Below are 21,094 nucleotides of genomic sequence, written 5' to 3' on the forward strand. Positions count from 1 at the left end.
CAGTACAGCAAGAAGATGTAACAATTTAAATATTTAAGAACCCCTTGGCAGGTCATCAATAACTGATACAGTGATGGTTGGAACAAAAATGAGAACTGAAGAGATAAATAGACAATTCTCCAATAAAGGAGAATTATCTATCAATAATGGATAGAACAACCACATAGAAGATACATAAGGAAATGGATGACTTAAACAACACAATAAGTCAGCTAGGTCTTGATGGTCATATAAAGAATGCTCCACCCAACAACAGTGGCATACACAATCTCCTCCAGTAATAGGAGACAACTTTCAGGGCAGATTACGGGTAAGACCACAGATTAAGTCTCAACAAGGTTAAAAATACAGAAATCATACAAAGTACCTTTTCCAACTACAATGGGATGAATGAAGTTAGAAATCAATAACTGAAGTAAAATTGGAAGTTTGCAAAATAGTGGAAATTAAACAAGAAATTCTTAACCAATGAATCAAAGGAGATATAGCAGGAGAAATTATAAAATACTTAGAGACAGATAGAAATAAAACATTGTGATTCTGTTATAAAGACAGACATATAAATATAAAAGGAATTAAATAGAGAACCAAAAATAATTCCTCTCATATATGGTCAACCATCTCATATGTTGTACGATTATTTTTACAAAGAGATTGAGACCATTCAATGGATAGAGGTTATCTTTTTCATCGAGTACTGGGAGAAGTGGATATTCACATGCAAAAGAACAAAGTTGAACCCTTACTTAATACCATGTACAAAATTTAACTCAGAATGGATCAAAGACCTATACCTATAAAACTCTTAGAAGAAAACACAGGGCAAAAAATGTTTCACAACATCTTGGATATGATACTAAAGGCTCAGACCACAAATCAATAACAAACAAGTAGACAAATTGGACTATATGAAAAATTTTTAAATTTGTGCATCAAAAGACACAATCAGTAGAGTAGAAAGGCAATCATGACTGGGGAATAATATTTGCAAATCTTATATCTGACAAGGGATTAATATCTAGAACATGAAAGGAGCTTCTAAAATACAACAAAAAATAACTTGATTCAAAAATGGTCAAAGAATTTATCCAAAGATATACAAGTGGCCAATAACGCATGGAAAGCTTCCCAATATCACTCATGAGGGAAATGGAAATCAAATGGGATATCATCTCACTTCCATTAAGCTGACTACTATAAAAAGGTACTGTCAAGAATGTGGAAAAATTGGAACCCTTGTGCACTATTAGTAGAAATTTAAAATGACATGGTCACTGTGCAAAATAGTATGGTGGTTCCTCAAAAAATTAAAAATAAAATTATCATATAATACAGAAATTCCACATCTGAGTACATACCCTAGTAAGTTAAAAGTGGAGTCTCCAAGAGATATGTATATACTCATACTCATCACAGCATGACTCATAATAATATCCACCAATAGAAAGAATGGATAAGCAAATCATGATATATAAATAAATGGAATATTATGGAGTCTTGTAAGGAAATTTTGACATATGTTAGAACAAGGTTGAACCTTGAGGATATTATGTTAAGTGAAATAAGCAGGTACCAAAGGCAACTACATGTAACCCACTTATATGAGGTTCTTAGAACCATCGAAATCATAGAGGCAGAAAATAGAATGGTAGTTGCCAGGGGCTGAGAGAAGGGGGGACTAGAGAATTATTAATGGGTATAGATTTCACTCTGTGTTGCACAATATTATAAATATATTTAATACCCTTTAATACCATTGTACTATACACTTAAAAATGGTTAAGATAGTAAATTTTGTTTTATGAATTGTACCACAATTTTTATTAAGGGAAAAATCATATGTGAAGCAGATGCAAATAGACACATATAAGGCCTTCTGAGTATATTAATCCTGCCCCCATTTAAGATTTATTATAGTAATTGAAAATGGAGAGGAAGAAAAAAGTTTCAGTGTCAGAAGTTATATTTTAAAATTCAAAATGGTTTAGAGGTGGGTTTGGAATGCAGGCAATTTAAATAAAATTGATCTTCTTAAAAAAAAAAAAAAAGATCTTGTGGGAGTTTTAAAAATCACATAGAGAAGAAGGCTTATAAAAATGAAGAGTTGAAGTATAAATAGAGTAAACTGCATAACTGAATACATCTTTGTTCCAAATATTATACTCGCAATGGAATGACCTTCATAGTTAATTATATCCTGGTATCTGACAGCCGCTCAACTGCACATCATGTGCCACACACATGACTGATGTACTTAAGCTTGGCTTCTTTCTGTCATGCACGGTGTTTAGGCTGCATCAAATTTCCTGGCAAAAATAATGTTATTTCAAGGTAATGTGTATAATAAAAATGTTCTATTGGTGTCACAACAATATTATTTCTCCTCTGACAGTATTATTAGACTGATATCTATGTTGATTAATACTCACCTGCCAATTCTAATAGGAACATATGTTATGGGTAAGAATAGTCATGCACAACTTCTCATTCTTATAAAACTTAGAGACTAAAGTGACTCCTTGGTGGAGTTCAACATAAAACATCAAAAATATTACTAAAGAAGCATGAGCTGACTCTAAGACTATCATTTCAGTGATTTCAACCATAGTTTTTTCATCTAATAGAAAGTTATATTCCTTTTCCCCATCTTTTTCACTATAGAAAAATATGCATGATATAAAATTTACTGTGTTAATTGTTTTTAAGTGTGTAGTTTAAAGCATTAAGCACATTCCATTGTTGGGTAACAATTACCACCTTATACCTCCAGAACTTTTTAATCCTCTGAAACTAAAACTCCATCCATTAAACAATTCCCCATTTCTTCCTTTCCTCAGTCCTTGTTAACCACCATTATTTGTCTCTACAAATCTGAGTACTCTACATACCTCATTGCAGTGGAATCATATAGTGTTTGTTGTTTTGTGCATGGTTTATTTCACGTAGCATAATATTCTCAAGGTTCATCTGTGTTGCAGCACAAGTCAGAATTTCCCTGCTTTTTAAGGCCAAATAATATTCCATTGCATGTGTATACCACATTTAGTTTATAGATATATATTAAAATATTGAATAGTAAATAAAGCATTATACATCATTACTGAAATTATACTGATTATAACATATTGTGAAAGCATCTAATAAGAGCAAGCATTTTTGAGTATGTTATACACCAATTTTGTAAATATGCATTATCGATGATCTTTCTCAGAACCCTAAAAATGGGATATTAAGCAAATTTCAGAGATGAAGAAACTGAACACAGTGAATGAAGTAGAAATTACCCAGTGATTCATAGAACATGCAGAAATTTGGGATCAAACCAAATATGCTTACCTCTGAAGACCAGGCTTTCTCACTTTGACCTGACCTGTAATGTTGCCATCATGTACATTGTGTTTCATGTAATGGAATTTGCTAGACTAGGAGACATAGAGTTCATTTCTGGCAATGCTACCTTCTGCTGTGTGACCTTAACCAAGCCATTTACTAACTTACTTTATCTGGAGAAGAGGAATATGAAAAATAGTAATAGCAATGAAATAAAGGCTAACATTTTTAAGTACTCAGTACATGCTAAATACAAGTTCATCATGCATTAACTCTGCCTCATAAAAGATCTACAAGAGAGATATATATTTATTCCCTTTCTTTTTTACATGCAAAGGTTGAAACACTTAAATAATTTCCCCAGGGTCTCACCACTGTAGGTGTTGAGGCCAGGATTCAAACCTGAGTTTGTCTGGTTTCTAAATCTGCATTTAAACCACTACTCACTGGTAGGAGTCTGTGAGAGTTGAGATAAAGCCTGAAAATCTTTTAACCCAGGAACCTTTCAAAATATGTCATGTTTTTATGACCATGATTTACTTGCTATTATTCTCTGGTTCTAAATGGCTGCACCTGCTTCTACTCTTCCCTACCCGCCCCCGCTGCTTTGGAAATGTTCTAAGGGCAGGAAGGGAGATTGAATGTCCATCCAGAAATTACCCTCCTTGACTGGAAAAAAAAAGCACAAACAGTGTGGACTACTACAAAGTCAGTTCAATACCAGGCCTAATGTGCACTGTTATTACTCAGATTGAATTCAAATGAGTTGGGCATATAGACTTAGGATGTCATTTGATACAATATAATAATGCCTGAATTTAAAAAATCTGATTCTCTCCCATTTATTCCAAAGCTAAATAGCCAATGCAAATAAGGTTCTGAGAATTCACTGAAAATGTGAATCTCAAGAAAGTTTAAAGAGCAAGAAGATGAATAAAATTGCCATGTCCTGCTAAAGTACACAACTTATTATTACTTTAAAAATTCTAAGTCCTTTTTTATTTAGATTAAGGTCCTCTCCTGATATTATTTATTAATGATTATCAATAAATAATAATGTATTTTAATTTCCATAACTATATTGAAATATTGCTTAGCTCTTAATAGAGTTGGAACTAGTGATTTTGTGTAACAAGCTTAGGGTTTCGCATAATGTCTTGCTTAATGTCATGTGCCCTCACTCTTTTCCCCAATCCTTCAACAACAGACAAGGTAGACATACATACACCAAGCAACATTTATTTATTGGGCAACTTGCACAATCATTTGACTGTTGAACAGAAGGGTAATATAACAAAAGTAACTTGCACTTAACTAATTTTTAACTTTATCATGATGAAAATATGTTCATAATTAAATAAGAATCAATGAATACCAGAATTTAAACAATTTTATGAATTTCCTACTTTTGGGAATTAAAGAAACCTTATATCTAATTTCATACCAATTTTTAAATTTTTGTATTGAATTTGAGATGATACTGAGCTTTGTGTTTTGCATATAGTGGTGAATAAAACAACAGCCTTTGCTGTCAAGAAATGTATAATGTACAAGTAAGGATAGGTTATTTAAGTCACAGGATGATTCAGTATTTTCCTTTCTCCAAGACATGTACTGATGTCTATGCACTTCTCTTAATGATAAAATAGTACATTTTCTAAGAATGAGTTGTGTTCCACAACAATCCTTATCAAATCAGTTGTACTTGAATGGATAAAGAAAATGTGATATATATATATATATATATATACATATATATATATATATATAAAATGGAATATTGGCATTTGTTGGTAAATGGATGGAATTAGAGAATATTATGGTAAGTGAAATAGGCCAAACCAAAAAACCAAAGGCTGAATGTTTTCTCTAATATGTGGATGCTAAATCACAATAAGGGGCTGGGAAAGAGGGAAGAACAGGGTTACTTTATATTAGGTAGAGGGGAGTGAAGGGAAGGGAAGGGTATAGGGGAAGGAGTGATAGAGTAAAACAGACATCATTACCTTATGTACATGTATGACTTCATGACTGATGTGATCCTGCAATATGTATAATTAGAAGAATGAGATTGCACTCTATTTAGGATCTATCAAAATGTATAAATGCATTCTACTGTCATGTACTACTAATTAAAACAAATAAAATAAAAAATTGAAAGATTTTAAAAAAAGATATATTCCATGTTTATATAATTTTATCAAAAAGGATTCTGCTATCATGTATAACTAAGAATCAACTTTTTTTAAAAAGTTCGGCCTTGGCAATAAATGTAGCAAGACATTAAAAAAAAAAAATCTCTTTGGCCTCTGCAGGCTGGTATTCATGAGGGAATGTGAAGAACCAGCCTGGAGCCAGGGAGGCAGCAGTGGACATTCACCTGAACAGTCTGGAGGAGAGAAGAAAGCTGTTATGCTTAGTCTAGCTGCCAAGAAGTTGAAGAGAAATGAACAATTCAAGAGGAGGGGATGAAAAGTTGAAACTGATTATCAGATTCCTGAGTTGGTTAGCTGGATAGTGGTTCCATTTAAACAAATAAGGAACAATGAGAAAAGAATGGTGCCATCTTTTGGATATGAGGTGTCCCCCAAAAGCTACAGAGATGAAATGATTTGATTGTCAGAGCTGTGACCTAGTCAGTCACTCTAGTTTGAATGGACTGACTGGGTGGTAACTGTAGGCAGGTAGCATGTGGCTGGAGGAGGTGGACCATGGGGATGTGTCCTGGGAAGTTTCATCTTCCCCACAGAACCTTCCCTTTCCTTTCTCCGCTTCCTGACTGCCATGAATAGACCCGCACTCCTCCGCCATGCCCTTTCTCCATGATGCTCCATCTCATTTCAGGTCCAGAGGGATGGAACCTACCAACCAGGCCCTGAACCTCTGAAACCCTGAGCCAAAAATCTTTTCCTCCTTCAATTTGTTCTTGTGGGATACTTTGGTCATAATGATGAAAAGCTGACTAACATAAATAGATTGAGAAACTAAGTGATAAGTTCTAACCATTTCCCTTTGTTTAGAAAAGTTAATTTCAAGAGAGTAAGTCTTTTTAAGTCACAGAGCTTGAAATTGAGTTCAGATCCTCTGATCATCATTCCCAACCTACCCCTATCAGTCTAGTCCCTTTCTACCCTTGCAGTCCAAACACCCACCTAGAATTCAATCTACAGTTTTATTCCAGATGGATTGTTACCAGACCCCCAGACGTGATTATAAATATTCTTTCGTCCCATTCTGCATTTATATCTGCCCCCATAAACCCAAAAATCCTTGGCTTAGCATTACATTGAACCCTACTGACATAAGTTTCACACAGTAAAATCTTTTTATCAGTTTCAGTAGAAATCTGACCCACAGAAAGATGAATGGAGCAGGCCTTCTGTGAAATAGGTTGAAAATAATTGCATGTCAGGCAGGTTTTGGAGAGAAGCCAGTGAGGTATTAAGTGAAAATGTGGAGGCTCAGACCCTCCACTGCTCTGAATTTGAAAGCTCAAACATTGGGGCAGGGAAATATTTTATCCTCATTTGAAATGCATGTGATTTATTTCCTCTGACTGCTAATTACTGTGGAAAGTGTAGAAGTGGATTTCAAAAAGGAATTCAACAAAGCTTACCTGGCTTCAAAAATATTCAAGAGGTACTGGTTTGAATTTACAGGTTCCAACAGTGATCAGCATAGCACAGCCAGAAAAATGAGAAACTAAACAAATGGGTACTTTCTAGACACATCTTTATTTAAAGTTCTAAGTGAGAGTAGATAAGTAGAAAAGAACAGATTCTAAGCCCTGAAATTACTGGGAGCTTAACTTGGTAAAGTCTTCCCTATGTTCAATTTTTCTGTTGTAATTATTCAGTTGTTGAAAATGTAAAATTTTGGCTGAATGAGACATTGATTTTATTCATTTGTTCATTTATAAAATATCTATTGAGTTCTCATTCTGCAAGACATTGTTCTAGATCAGTGATTCTTTTTGTTGTTGTTCTAATTAGTTATACATAACAGTAGAATGCATTTTGACATATCATACATAAATGGAATATAACCTCTCATTCTTCTGGTTGTACATAATGTAGTTACACAGGTCGTGTAATCATATATGCACATAGGATAGTAATGTCTGATTCATTCTACTACCCTTCCTACCCCATACCCCTCCCCTCCCTTCACTCTTCTCTGTCTAATCCAAAGTACCTCTATCCTTCCCTAGCCACCCCCCTTATTGCGAATTAGCATCTGCATATCAGAGAAAAAGAAGAATGAAATTATGGCATTTACCAGTAAATGAATAGAGTTGGAGAATATAAGCCAATCCCCCCACAAAACAAAGGCCAAATTTTTTTTCTGATATGCAGATGCTAGATCAGTGATTCTTAACCTGGGTATTTCACTCTTCTAGACCTACCCCTACCAGGGTATAATTGGTAATATTTGGAGTCACTGTTGTTTATAACCAGGGAAGGGGACAGAAGGCTATCAGCAGCCAATAGATTTAGTATCCTCCAATGCAATTAATACCCTATAATGCAGAGGACTGCACCCTGCAAGAGAAATATCTAGCTCAAAATAAAAAGTAGTGCCCGTGTTGAGAAATTTTGTTCTAGATGCTAATCAATACAGCAAAGAAAAAGAGAAACTCTTTGGAAACATCTTTAAATGATGGGGGGGTGGGGAGATTAATGAAGAACTATATTGGCACACCAGATAGCAATAAGGAACTATGAAGGAAAATATAGCAGGTAGTGGACATGGTTGTTACTATATAGAGTGAAGTCAGGGAAGGTCTCCTTAACAAGATGAATTTTGAACAGGATCTTACAGAGAAGCAAGTCATGGTATGGAAGTCAGGGCTCATACCAACATCTTCCACACACACTCCAATCATGCATGAATTTAAAGTAAAAATGAATTGGATAAGTATGAGTATCATTGCTTTTATTTTTCCCTTTATTGGCAAAAACTTTATGCTGGTTTAGACATAGAAGACATAATACTTCTTTTTTCTTTTCATGTATGCATGGTACTGGAAATCAAACATAGGAATCGCACATGCTAGACAAACACTACCACTGAACTTAATCTCCAGCCCTTCATCCTTTCATTCTCCATTGTTTTACATTTTAGACATGTGAGAAACAGAGTTGGTTTCCCCCTCAACTAATTGAAACAGATGCTTCTAATTCCAATTAATCAATTATTGTCGGTCACAGGTTCCAAACACCATCTACAAAACAATGATCCATAAATCAATATATATGTATATAGTATACATAAGTGTATTATAGATATGAACATAGTGTACACAGTGATTCTATTAAGATACTCTTACCACACAGGATGTAATCCAAGGGCCTAAAAGGTTATCAGGAATTGAACCCAATATATAAACTTGGGAAAGTCAATATTACACATTTCACTGTGTAGATGTTGATACTGCATGAGAATATATTCACAAGTATTCTGTGCTTCCTAATCTCAAACCAAAGACAGTTAAGTAATAAACGATTTTTAAGTAAAACAGGTACAATTTTTTCTTTAAAAAAAAAGCTTCATATGATGGTTATGCCCACTTTTTGAAAAAAAAATTGGCATAAAATCTGCAACAATTGTGTGGTGGAATATGGTACTGCTTGTTTTAGTATGAAATATTTGTTGCTTTTAATTTATACATCTTTATGAGAACATATAGCACAAAGAACAGCACAAAGAAAATAATTAAATTATAGGATTTGAGTTTTCCTGATAAGCTTTTCCCATTCCCAAATATTACTAATGATTTACTGAAAGAAAAGCTTAAATACATTTACATGCTGAGCATACTCTACATATAAAAAATAAAATACAGCTGGGTGCAGTGGCACACACCTGTAATCCTGTGATGGGCTGACAGATCTGGCTTCATGAGAATGTTATAGGCCAGACTCTAAGGGAATTGAGTAAACAGACTCCATTTTACTCTGAGACTCCATGTTATGTAGGAAATAAGCTTCTCCCATAGGAACACCCCGCCTCTGTGCCCATTATCAGTTACTTAGTGTGACATGTTTAACAATACAGAATGATAATTCCTATGTAAAGAAATATTGCTCTCTTTTGATTCCTATTGCTCCTAAACAATGTACCATGTGAACAGTGATTATGTGGATGTTAGTAACCATTCTTTAGTTTGTACCTAGGTAAGGGTCATTTTGACCCACTTCCCCCTCTGTCGATGATCTCATGATGTTAATGTGTAATTTCGAATCATAGCAACAGACACTTATGATTAATGTGATTTTTGGTATAAGAACCCCTACTACCCTGTGGTCAGGGCTGTTCTCCCAATAGCCATTTTTGGGGGCATTGTGTGAGACAGTCAGCCAGCCAGCTTAATAAAGACTCTCAAATTTGGACTTCTCAGTGGTGATCGGTCTGTTCTTAAGTTGCACCCCACAACAATCTCAGCAGCTGGGAAGGCTGAAGCAGGAGAATCACAAATTCAAAGCCAGCCTCAGCAACTTAGTAAGGTCTTGAGCAACTTAGCGAGACCCTGTCTCAAAATAAAAAAAAAATAATAGAACCAGGGATGTGGCTCAGTGGTTAAGCACCTGTGGGTCCAATCCCTCATACCAAAAATAAAAATACATAAAATACATAAAAAATTTTGCCTGCAACTTTTCTCAGAGTATTGACTTTTTTCTGAGTATTCCTTCACTAAAAGAAATCTAATTTTACATCTTAATTTGGTATTTCCCTTCTATGTACAAATAGAGTAAGAGAGCAAAAACACACTATGAATTTATAATTGTAATATTATAAAAATATTAATCAAGTTTTGAATATTTTAAAAACAGTAGTACCATTGTAACATAAAGTCAATCCTAAATGTGTGGCATTAACAAGCAATTCAAACGTGACTATTTGAAAGAAGAATATTTATTTTTGAATAAATTATTTTTATTTTTAGACATACAAATTTTTTAACAATAAAAAAGGAAAAGAGAACGAAAAGGAGAAAAGTATTCGATTTAGAATCTTTGATTATCTCAGAAAATAATCATTAATTTCTTCACTCTTGTCTGGTTATAAAATGTGACATAATGTTCAGAGGGATAACCTGCCTCTGTCTTCTAGGACATGGTAGACATGATTTTTGTCTGCCTTTGCTAATAATGGCAGAATTATAAAAGCATAATATAGAGAAGAAAAATTCGAGACATGATAAAAATGGATAATTCCATCCACTGAGTTAGATCCACACTAGAAGCTATGCTTCTGGTGCCACTGATGAAGTAGTTAAGACTCAGTCAAGATAAACCAGCCATGGGGGCCTCCTTTTCCCAGCAAGCTTTTTATTGCACACAGCTCTTACATCCATTGTTTATGCACTCATTCATTTACTCATTCACTCAACAAACCTAATGATTGAGGAGGTGCCAGCCTTCTCCTATGCACTGAATATGCAAATGTTCTGCCAGCTAGAAGTTCAGTCAAATGAAAAAGACATTGTCAGGTAAATACTAAATAGAAGAAATGTAGCATGGTTGTAAGACATGAATATACTTTGGGCGTGAAAACTCAGAAAATAAAATGTCCTGGGGTCAGAAATGTGAACCAAAAGAAGAGTCAGATTGAGTGAAGCCTTATCTTCAATTTTAATGTATAGGATCACCAAGCTTTTTCCACTTCTCATTAAATTATTATTTTTGGTAAAATATACATGACATAAAATTTAGCATGTTAACTATGTATAAGTACATTTGCATTATTGTGTAATCATTACCATCATCCATCTTCAGAACTTTTTCATCTTCCTAAATTGAAAACCTGTACCCATTAAGCAATAACTCCCCTTTATGCTCCTTCTCCTTGCCCCTCACAACTACCCTCCCATTTTCTGTCTGAATAGGATTGACTCACCTTGTAGAGGTGGAATCACACAGTTCTTGTCCTTTTACATCTGCTTTATTTGTCTTAGCCTAAAGTCTTCATATTTATCTGTTGTCATAAGTGTCAGAATTTCATCCATAATTTTTATAGTGTGTCAGTTAAACTGTTTTGAGTGTTCACCTCCAATATGTGTATAGCGTTTATAAAGTATACACAAAGGGTAAGATTAAAAATTAACATTTTTTTCTCACCATGGATGTTCTTGAAAAAACCCTGGAGTGTATTTACTCTTCTTTGGGATAAATTTGCTATTGCTAGAGAAAATGAAAATTTGAGGAATATTTGGCATAAAAGCAATGTAGTTTGATACTCTGACCCAGTTTTCCATCAAACACCCTCATTCAGATATTTGCAGACAAGCAGTTTTCAAAAACTACATAGCTCAGATTATCACTATTGTATTTGTAGAGTGGAGTATTATAGTAATTCTATGAAGTATAAACTTCACTAGGTGCAATTGCATATCTTTCTAATTTACATGCACATAAAATATTTTGTTGAAAAGCATAAAAAAACATAGTTCCTGGAAAATACCAGGTCATTGTTTATTTCAAGATTGCAAATGAACATACTGGTAGATTTTAAGGGTATCTTGAGGTTTTGAAGTATTGTTTAAAAGTCTGTCAAAATCAGTCCATTCTTTAAAAACATCACAAAGCAGGTATTACTAAACACAGGTTGGTTAGAACAATAGAAAATGCATGTTGGTCCAAAACACATTGATCTTGGAGCCCAGTGAACCTCTATAAAACTTATACTTAAATGTAAAATAGTGCCAAAATTAGAATAATGTAATTTTATACAATAATCAGTGAAGGCCACTAAAGGGTGATCTGAACATATGCCCTTGAATGTGCCACTTTGGCATATTGATTATTTTGAGCTGAATGCACTTGAGTAGGTGCAGAAAGGATTCTCTGCCCTCTTCTTTACACCTAAAAGCAGGGCATAAATTTCTGACTTTCAGAAAAGTGACATCCCTGAATCAGGGAGAGGAGAAATACCTACCACTGGAGATGGGACTGACAAGATGAGTTTGTACAAACAAACCTTACTAAAATAACCCTTATCTTCCTTTGGCTTCCCCCATATAGTTTGTAATCACTTTCTCACAATTTACTTCCCCAGCCCAAAACTTTTGTTCTTTGCTTTTTCACATCTCCACAATTTATGCTTTCTGTTGTTGTTAAAATGGTGCATTACCCCCCACCACCACCACCACCACCCACCCCCTCACACACACCCAGGTCTGACTGCTTCTTTGGAATTTTCACTTCTTTCTATAAAGTCCACACTACATAAAAATACTATCCTCACATAAATTTTGCATGCTTTTCCCCCTGTCAATGTCTTATTGCTACAATTCCTAGGCCCTAGTTACAGAAGCTAGGAGGGTATTTTCTTCTTTTGCCCCTTAGGTAGGATGGTCTCAGGGATGGATTCTGCAGGAAGGTAAGCAGACACCTCAGTGATGAGAATCTGTACTCCCAGAGATCTGGGGGAAGAAACTTTCAGGCAGAGAAAAAAGCAGATACAAAGGCCAGGAAGCAGGTATGAATTTAACTCTAAACTCTTGATTGCCAAAAATAGTAAGTTGCTTGTTTTCATCTGGAGAGGGAATGTGTTCTGATTCTCAAGAGGAGTCAAAGTTTCCTTGAATAAAATCTGGGTGGCACTCAGAGGTAAACAATGTCTTCATCAACCATTTCACAACAAATACAGGAGTTGAAATCTGAAACAGCTTTTTGTAGTGATATTGCAGATAACATTAAGAAGCATTCAGGAAAGACAATTTCTGTGAGGGGCTACAATGACTCAAATACTTAGACCAGTAGCTAGATGACATGACCTTTAAGTTTTCTCTTTTAAGTAACAGCTGCATGCCAGACAGTACAAGATTTCATTCTTTATCAAAGACCTCAGTGCAGGTATCCTGCAGTATTCATTGATTCCTAGATTGGTTAATCAAGAAAGAAATTGTTCAAAACCTTGGACAAAGCTCTTAATCATAACGCTATTTTCCTGCTCCATTTAAGTTATGACTCACAATTTAGGTTGGCTTCATAGAATTCTATTGAAATAGTACCTACCCATATAAAGAGCTGCTTGTTTCCAGTGTATAATTCCATTCTTTTCATTTGCAAATGTACTCCTCCCTTCTACCTTTGCTATAGAATAGGACTTTCAGTTTACCAGATATATATTAAGTTTTAGTGAGATGAAAATAAATGACAACAGGTATAAAATTAAAGAATATTGAGATATTTAATGAATGGGAAATAAAGATCATAGGGCAGGTTTGCTTAACCTAACTTTGTAATTCTATTCCCTGATAATTAAATAAAGAATAAACATATTTATTAAACAGCAACAGTGGCAGGAACATGCCACAATAATTCAAAGGAAAGAATGAATATTTCAAAGCATAAAGCAGCAGGTCAACCTTTAATATAATAGCAAAGGAATGCCTCACATTAAAAATCTGTACTGAACCCCCCCTCAATTGTTTTGACTTATTAGTAAACCATCGATAGAAAATAAAAAAGTAACTTAATTGGATGCACTCTATTTCACAAATATTTAAATCACCTGAATTCAAATCCAAGCAATACCATCCCTTTTTCTTCTTCCAGCAATGAAACCAGAACTGAAAAGGTTTTGGGATTAAGAAACACTGTGAAAGCCCCTGGCTAGCACAGTCCCTTCCAGGTAATAGATAATAGTTTATCCCTTCTCTCTCTTCTTTCCCTCTTCCTTTCCAGGATCTAGTACAGAAAATGGACGAAATCCTGAACATAGAATGTGGCCAACTACTCACAGAGGCCTCTCCTGTGGGCCCTGGAGCAAGAGCACTAAATAAGGCCAACAACCCATGCCCACATATTTATAAGTTAGAAACTGAGCTGGCAAACCATCAAATAAAACGTGACATGTCCTTCTATCTTAAGAAATCTACCTTGATACCAATCTGGAAGCCACATTCTAATATAGATTGCTCAGATTCCCTCAGAGTTAAAGCCAAAATTCATCAGGGCTTCATGAAGCTCACTCATCCCTAGCCAGTCCTGAGGATGATAATATTGCTGTTTCTTCCATCAGCTCTGTTACCAAAGGGGGAACTGGTATGCACGTCCCAGCAGGATCAAGCTACAGAGACACCCTGTCATCAATCGTGTACCTAAAGATACACCCACTTGCAAACAAAATGTGTCCTTAGGAGAGTAGGATAGGAATAGTACCATGAAGGCTGAGAGAGCCAATACCGAGGCTTGTTGAATAGAAAATTCTATGATCTCAGAAATACTCTAAAAGTGATCATGAAGTCCCCAAAATGTAGTTCCCAAGGATGCCTCACCTACCTGGTTGGGAGGGGGCTCCAGAGGGATATTCTAAAGCATACTTGAAGCCAAGTCTTAGCTGGTTCTAAGTGTGAAATTCCTTGCAAGTTTAGCAATTTTTGTGATAGTCCTACTTTCACCCAGAAATCAAATCGTGGCATTAGGATAAAGTAATTCCATAAACAGAAGGGCTTTTTAAATTTTCTTTATCAACAGAAATAAAGATGAACTTAGCTGGACTCTCATCCATCTTTTTCCCAACTGCATTTACTATTTTAGGGTACATTTCTATTCATTTTTGGCACATACCCAATCTCTTCTCTCTCCCTCTCTTCTTCCCTTCCACCAGTTTCCCGTCTTCCCTACCTCCTGATTTCTTATTTTATGTTCTGATAAACCCATAACTTTTGTAGGTAGAAACATCAGAAGTTAAATCTAAAGTCACATCAGTCAAACACAGAGGAATAATTTTGTCCTGATTTCTAGGGCTTACATTTTAACACACATGGTTCTTTTAAACACTGAGATGGCTTTGCTGCAAGAGGGAAAATAAAAGATCATGCTTCACTTCAGTTTTCATGCATGAGTGAGACGGAAACTTCTTAAAATGCTTTGACTTTCATCGAGGTTTACCCTTCAAACTATGACACACACCTATTTGTACTGGTGTTACATTACTGATTGAGGTACCTCCCATGTCACTAAATGGTCTTATTTGGAGGCAGGTAAAGGGGAAGGAGGCACTCAATACTCAAAGGGTAAGCAGGAATAAAAAGGACTGTGAGCCCTGGGCTAGAAATATGCACAGAGAGCCCAACAGCTTGTTTCATCCTACCCTTCAAAAGGCTAGAGCAAAAGACACCAAATCTTTCAGTGTGAATAATTCCTGCTCATGTACAGATTGTCGACATTCATTACAAATTATGTGGTCTCATATATCAAGTCTAACTTATAAGTTGAGCTGTTTGTCCTCATACTGCATAATATTTTATTCTGTATAAAGTTCATGCTATAGAGTGATTCATTATTATCAATATAGTAAGAAAATAATGATTCTATAAAGATAACTAATCAAATTTTTAATGAGAATAAAATGATTGATAATAATAGTAATAATAATAGAAGGTACCACAGACCTGCTATGAATTGAATACAGGATTTTTGACATGTGTTACTGCAACAATAATGGCATTTAATCCACTTACTCTAATTATTTCTTTTGGTGCTTAATTATCAAAAATAATGCATTGGCTAAAAAAGTAACCAAAGGTAACTCAGTGCTACCATAGAAGATACAAGTCATTGCTGTAATGAACAGACTGGGTGGCTTAAACAATATGCATTTCCTTTTATCATTCTAATGCTGGGAAATCCACAGTCAAGGTCCCAGTAGATCCATTCCAGGTGAGAACCTGCATCCTGGTTTGCAGATGTCCATAACCCCACACAGCAGAGAGTAGAGAGAAGCAAGCTGTCTTGTATTATTTCTTACAAGGGCAATAATCCCATTCATATGGACTCTACTTTATACCTCCCAAAGTCCCCATTTCCAAATACCATCACATTGGGGATTAAGTTTCAATATACAAACTTAGAAGGGATACAGTCAGTCCATATTACCAATATTGGGAAATATTGTCAATAATCTTAATCTTTTAGGGTTTTCAAAAAAGACTGCGAATGGAATATTACTCAGCCATAAAGAATGATAAAATTATGACATTTGCAGGCAAATGGATGAAATTGGAGAATATCATGCTAAGTGAGATAGGCCGATCTCAAAAAGCCAAAGGACGAATGATATCGCTGATAAGTGGAGGATGACACATAATGGGGGGGAGGGAAGGGTTAGAGTTAGGGTTAGGGAGGGGGGCAAGTATGGAGGAAGGAACTACTGTATAGAGGGTAAAGAGGGGTGGGAGGGGTGGGGAGAAGGGAAAAAATAACAGAATGAATCAAACAACATTGCTCTATGTAAATTTATGATTACACAAATGGTATGCCTTTACGCCATGTACAAACAGAGAAACAACATGTATCCCATTTGTTTACAATAAAAAAAAAGACTGCGAATGTTAATCAATAATTTTTTATTAAAAGTTTAATCACTGCAGAAATGTCTCAAGTATACACATACACACACACACACAAACATACACACACACCCCATCCCTATATCTACATACTATAGACATCTTCATCTGCATATGCACAGACATGTTTGTGTATTGCTTTAAATTATGCACATTTCAAATGTGGAGTTAACATGCATTATCAAATACGAACTCCTTTCTAAGTTTTTAACAACTCAGTCACTAAATTTCCCCTATTTAGATAATCTCTAAGGCTCCCAGGAAAATAGTGATGATGAGCTGGGCTAGCTTGGAAGGATGACATAGCTTTTGTAATTAATGGAAGAAGTGGAGCGAACTGAGGTATGATCATTGTGTGCTTTAGAAAGCAGTCTGGAATGAGGCTTCCACTAAGAATTACTCATTATATAGGAAGTTATGTGTATTTCTACCTCTGATATGTTTAGCTATGCTTTTTGCTGATGAATTTCCTTTACTGATGGAGACATGTGTCCTCATATATAAAGGCATACATACAAGGGCTCTTATTTCTGGCTCTGGTTTCTTTCTTCACACCAGCTCCCAGCCTGGGACAGATCATTCAAGTAATTCATGCATTCTATTTAGCAGTTACTGAGTACCAACTGTGTGCTTGGCATGATTGCGTGAAAAGATAGAATAATTAACAAGACAGATACATCTCTTTCATGGAGTTTGGGGGCAGGGGGTTGAGAGAAATTGGATGCAGGAGTCAATAATAGACAATAAGTACAAAAGCAATGTAATTTCAGACTAACTACAGTGAAGAAGTTAAAATACCCTTCTCTTCCCATTCTGTACCTTCTCTCCATCCCTAGCTCATCATCTCTTTAAGGTCTAACAACCTTCTCCCGCCATTCCTCTCCTGTGGATCTGCTGGTCCCATCTACTTGCATCTTGCCACTTCACTGCATTGATTTGTTTACCTGTCCTTGTCTTTCCCAGCTAGACTCTAAGCCTCTTTGCAATAAAGGTAAACATTTTGTAGTTGTGATTCCAGGCACATAGTCTATTTTCACTCACTATCGTAATCTCCAAGACACAGCATATAACATATGCAATAAATGCCAATGAACTGAATGAATCTGTTGAAGGGATGAAGAAACCTAACATGAAGTTAGCATTGAGCTATGACACTGTGCAACTTAAAGTGAAGTGGGCATTACTTTGTTGCCCTGATGCCAATCTTCTACAGAGGCTTTAGCTTAACCTCTTTACAGCCATGTTCTATTGTTCCAATCCAGGAGCTCTCACCAAAGGCACCATTTTGTAAGGTTATTATTGCAATTTTAGGTTCACACTACTAATGTGATATCAGAAAGTGAGCAGGTAGTCTGTAGCATCGGTTGAGACACTGAAAAAAGATCTTATATTATCCAGAACCCAAAGAGCTGGCTTCTAGAGAGAATTAGAGCAGTGAATACTCAAGTACCCACACAGATGAGTAATTTGAGGACAGTGGAGGTACCATAAATTCCAATCTTCAAAAGTACACTGTGAAAACACAATGGCTTTGGGCCAACAGTCCAAGGGCCCTAAACTGCCCATGTCTTTATTTAATGCCTCCTTGAGGGCTACAAGTTCCAAGAAAGATGGAAGAAAAGCCCTTGGCATTTAAACAATAAAGAGTTTCTTAAAGTTATACTGGAGTCATGGTCATGTTAGTGGGCATGGTACAGGCCAGGGAGCAAACCTGCAGAATGGATTGCTTCGAACATTATTGAGAAAATTACTCTTAGTGTTGCCAAAGCAGTTACAGTAGAATGATTCTAAAAACTATTTCATGCTAGATCTCAGCTTGGATTTTATTGAGTTACACCTAAAGAATTCTATTTATCAACCAAATTTATAGCTCTGAAGTGCTCTTCCTGGTCATTTTTCTCAAGCAACAAATAGTTCTAGGAACATCTGTGAGATTCTGCATCTTCCTTCTACCTTCAAAGACAGAACCCAACAAAGTACAGAAATCCATCAATCGAATAGAGTATCTAAGAAGCCTGAGGTCTCCTGTAAAGACACAGCCACCGTGTTTTGAGGCTATAGACGTATTTTTAGGTAAATTTGGGAGAAGAATAGCAAAAATCAAGTAGCAAAAAATACTTTCTATTTTTATTTTGCTAATGTAAAATCTGAACCAGAATAATGCCAAATTAATAAAACTCAGACCAAAAAAAAAATGTTATTAGGGATAAAGCAATGGACTTTTCCTGAATTTCTGTATGTGGTCTCTTTATCAAAGAACAAAGAAGAATTAAAGAAAGATTAATAAGTTATGTGAATTTGGATTAATACAGGGCACACCCTCATTCCTAAAATTTTAAATAACTATTGTTTATTGAGCACATAACTTGTGTTGGTCAATATAATAGGTGTTTTAGGTAATTTTCTAATTTTATTTTCCCAACACCATTATATATGGAGTAAGTATCATTAGTTTCACATCCACAAATAGGGAAATTGGGATTTAGAAATATTAAGTAATTAACTCAAAATCTTGTAGTAAATTGAAGAGCCAGGATTAGGAAACAAATGCGTATGACTTTAAAGTTTGTGTTCTTTCCAATGGATAAATTGCCTTCAGAGAAATAAAACTCAGAGATCAAACAGTATCCTTCCCTCATTAAATACAAAATTTAAGAATAAGACTGACAGTGCAGTTTAATGCTAAACCATGTGTAATTTTTTAAACCATTAATTTGTAGTAATAATTTTTAAAGATTTATTTAAATGAATTGAATTTAACTTATTTTACTTATTGATTTGCATAACTGTCTAAGCTCATTTTTGCGAAAAGTTGTCTGCTAACTGCAAGCATGTCCCATTGGTCTTTTTAATGGCATTACAGTTTTTGAGTCCAGAATGAGAGCTCACCACAGGATGATGAGAGTTCAAACATACATTGTGTTCAAAGCAAGAGAGGCAGGATCTGGAGGATCACATAGCAGGAACTGCAGCAGAGACCTAAACACTGCATAGCAGGAACTGCAGCAAAGACCTAAAACACTGCATAGCAGGAACTGCAGCAGAGACCTAAAACACGGCACACTATCAACATTAAATGAAGTTTTACTAGAGCAAATGACCGTTAGGAGAAAGGGCAGATGGAAAGAGATAGAAATTCAGGGCCTGAAACAGTGGTAGAAGTTATAATAGCTGTGTCAAATTACCTTACCACCATCACAAAATAAACTGAAGTATCTTCTCTAAAGTCATTCAGCATAAGCATGCTAAATATCTCTTACTATATTTGAGTGTTCGTTATTCAATTCATTCTAAGGGAATGATCACCCAAGTGATTATCAGCAAATCCTGGCGTACCATCCCACTGACTATAACATGATTTACTTTTCACAAACATGATTGTAGTTTCATGTTACTATTTAAGATAACAATAATCACAGTTCAGTACGATTACCTAGATAGATCTCATGGTGTGACATCCCACATCTACCTATTGAGATAAACTATCTTTTGTAGGTTTCTAAATCATTTGCTTTATGGTGCTCCCCACTTCTTAAGTTGGGTGGGAAAGGGAAGGTGGAGGATAAGGGAAGTAAAAGAAAAAAATGGTATGCGCATACACACACCAAAAAACCAAAAAATAAGAAATAATAAGAATAATTCAAATTTGGCTCTTTAACTATTGATTCACATAATGAATTTTCCCTATACTTTATGAGACACATTCACTTGCATTTCTTATTTTTTGAGAAGGAAAAGTAGTACTCAATTTTCTCTTCTGCCTTAAGTGTTTTCATTGCAAATGGGAGAGTAGCAAAAACAGAGCTGGAAGTGCAGGAACCTAGGACGATTGATTTCTTTTTGGTTACCTTGTAATTTCTGGTTGTATTCAGTTCTGTCAGACTGGCTCCTCCGCAAGGTACCAGAGTGGTCCCCAGAAACACTGTTCTCAACCACAGTGTCAGTCTTCCGTCTCTCCAGCATGTACATCCTGGGCCTCAAGAAGGTCAGGTTCTTCCTCTTGGTGCCCATGTTTTCTTTACCAGTGGCTTCTTTGGGATCCATCTGGGGCAAAGACTACCTTCAGCGGTTTGCAGGCAACCGTGGTTGCTAAGGTGCTTCAGGGTGAAGGTGAAAGTCACTGGAGTGGGGAGTTTAACTGCCCCTTTCTAACTAAACGGCTTCCCTCCAGGGTTACCTGGCTGTGACTGCCACCTCTACGGAGTCCCAGAGCTCCACCCCTATGAGGTCATTCTTTTTTATACCTAGAATCCGTCTGGGGAAGCTGCCACCTGTTACCTGAGAGACCTGCAGCACAGAGTAGGCAAAGTAGGGACTATGCTGTCACATGCTACTGAAGCAAACAAAAATCCTATTGTTTGGGGCAAGGGCTGGGGGGTTGCGGGGGAAGAAAAGTGATCAAGG

General features: G+C 35.8%; 1 protein-coding gene across 2 annotated transcripts in view; it reads right to left on the reverse strand.

Annotated features, from left to right (window-relative positions):
- ARHGEF38 (Rho guanine nucleotide exchange factor 38) overlaps positions 1–20,893 on the reverse strand; it is a 167,369-nt gene extending 146,476 nt beyond the window's left edge. For both annotated transcript variants that reach the window (XM_079154687.1, XM_079154688.1), the window contains exon 1: positions 20,539–20,893. In XM_079154687.1, the coding sequence (XP_079010813.1) occupies positions 20,539–20,734 (196 nt within the window). In that variant the 5' untranslated portion in view covers positions 20,735–20,893. The remainder of the gene's footprint in view (positions 1–20,538) is intronic.
- Between the last annotated feature and the right edge of the window lie 201 nt (positions 20,894–21,094).

The sequence above is a fragment of the Sciurus vulgaris genome, assembly GCF_902686455.1.
Source record: "Sciurus vulgaris genome assembly, chromosome: 9".
Taxonomy (NCBI): Eukaryota; Metazoa; Chordata; class Mammalia; order Rodentia; family Sciuridae; genus Sciurus; species Sciurus vulgaris.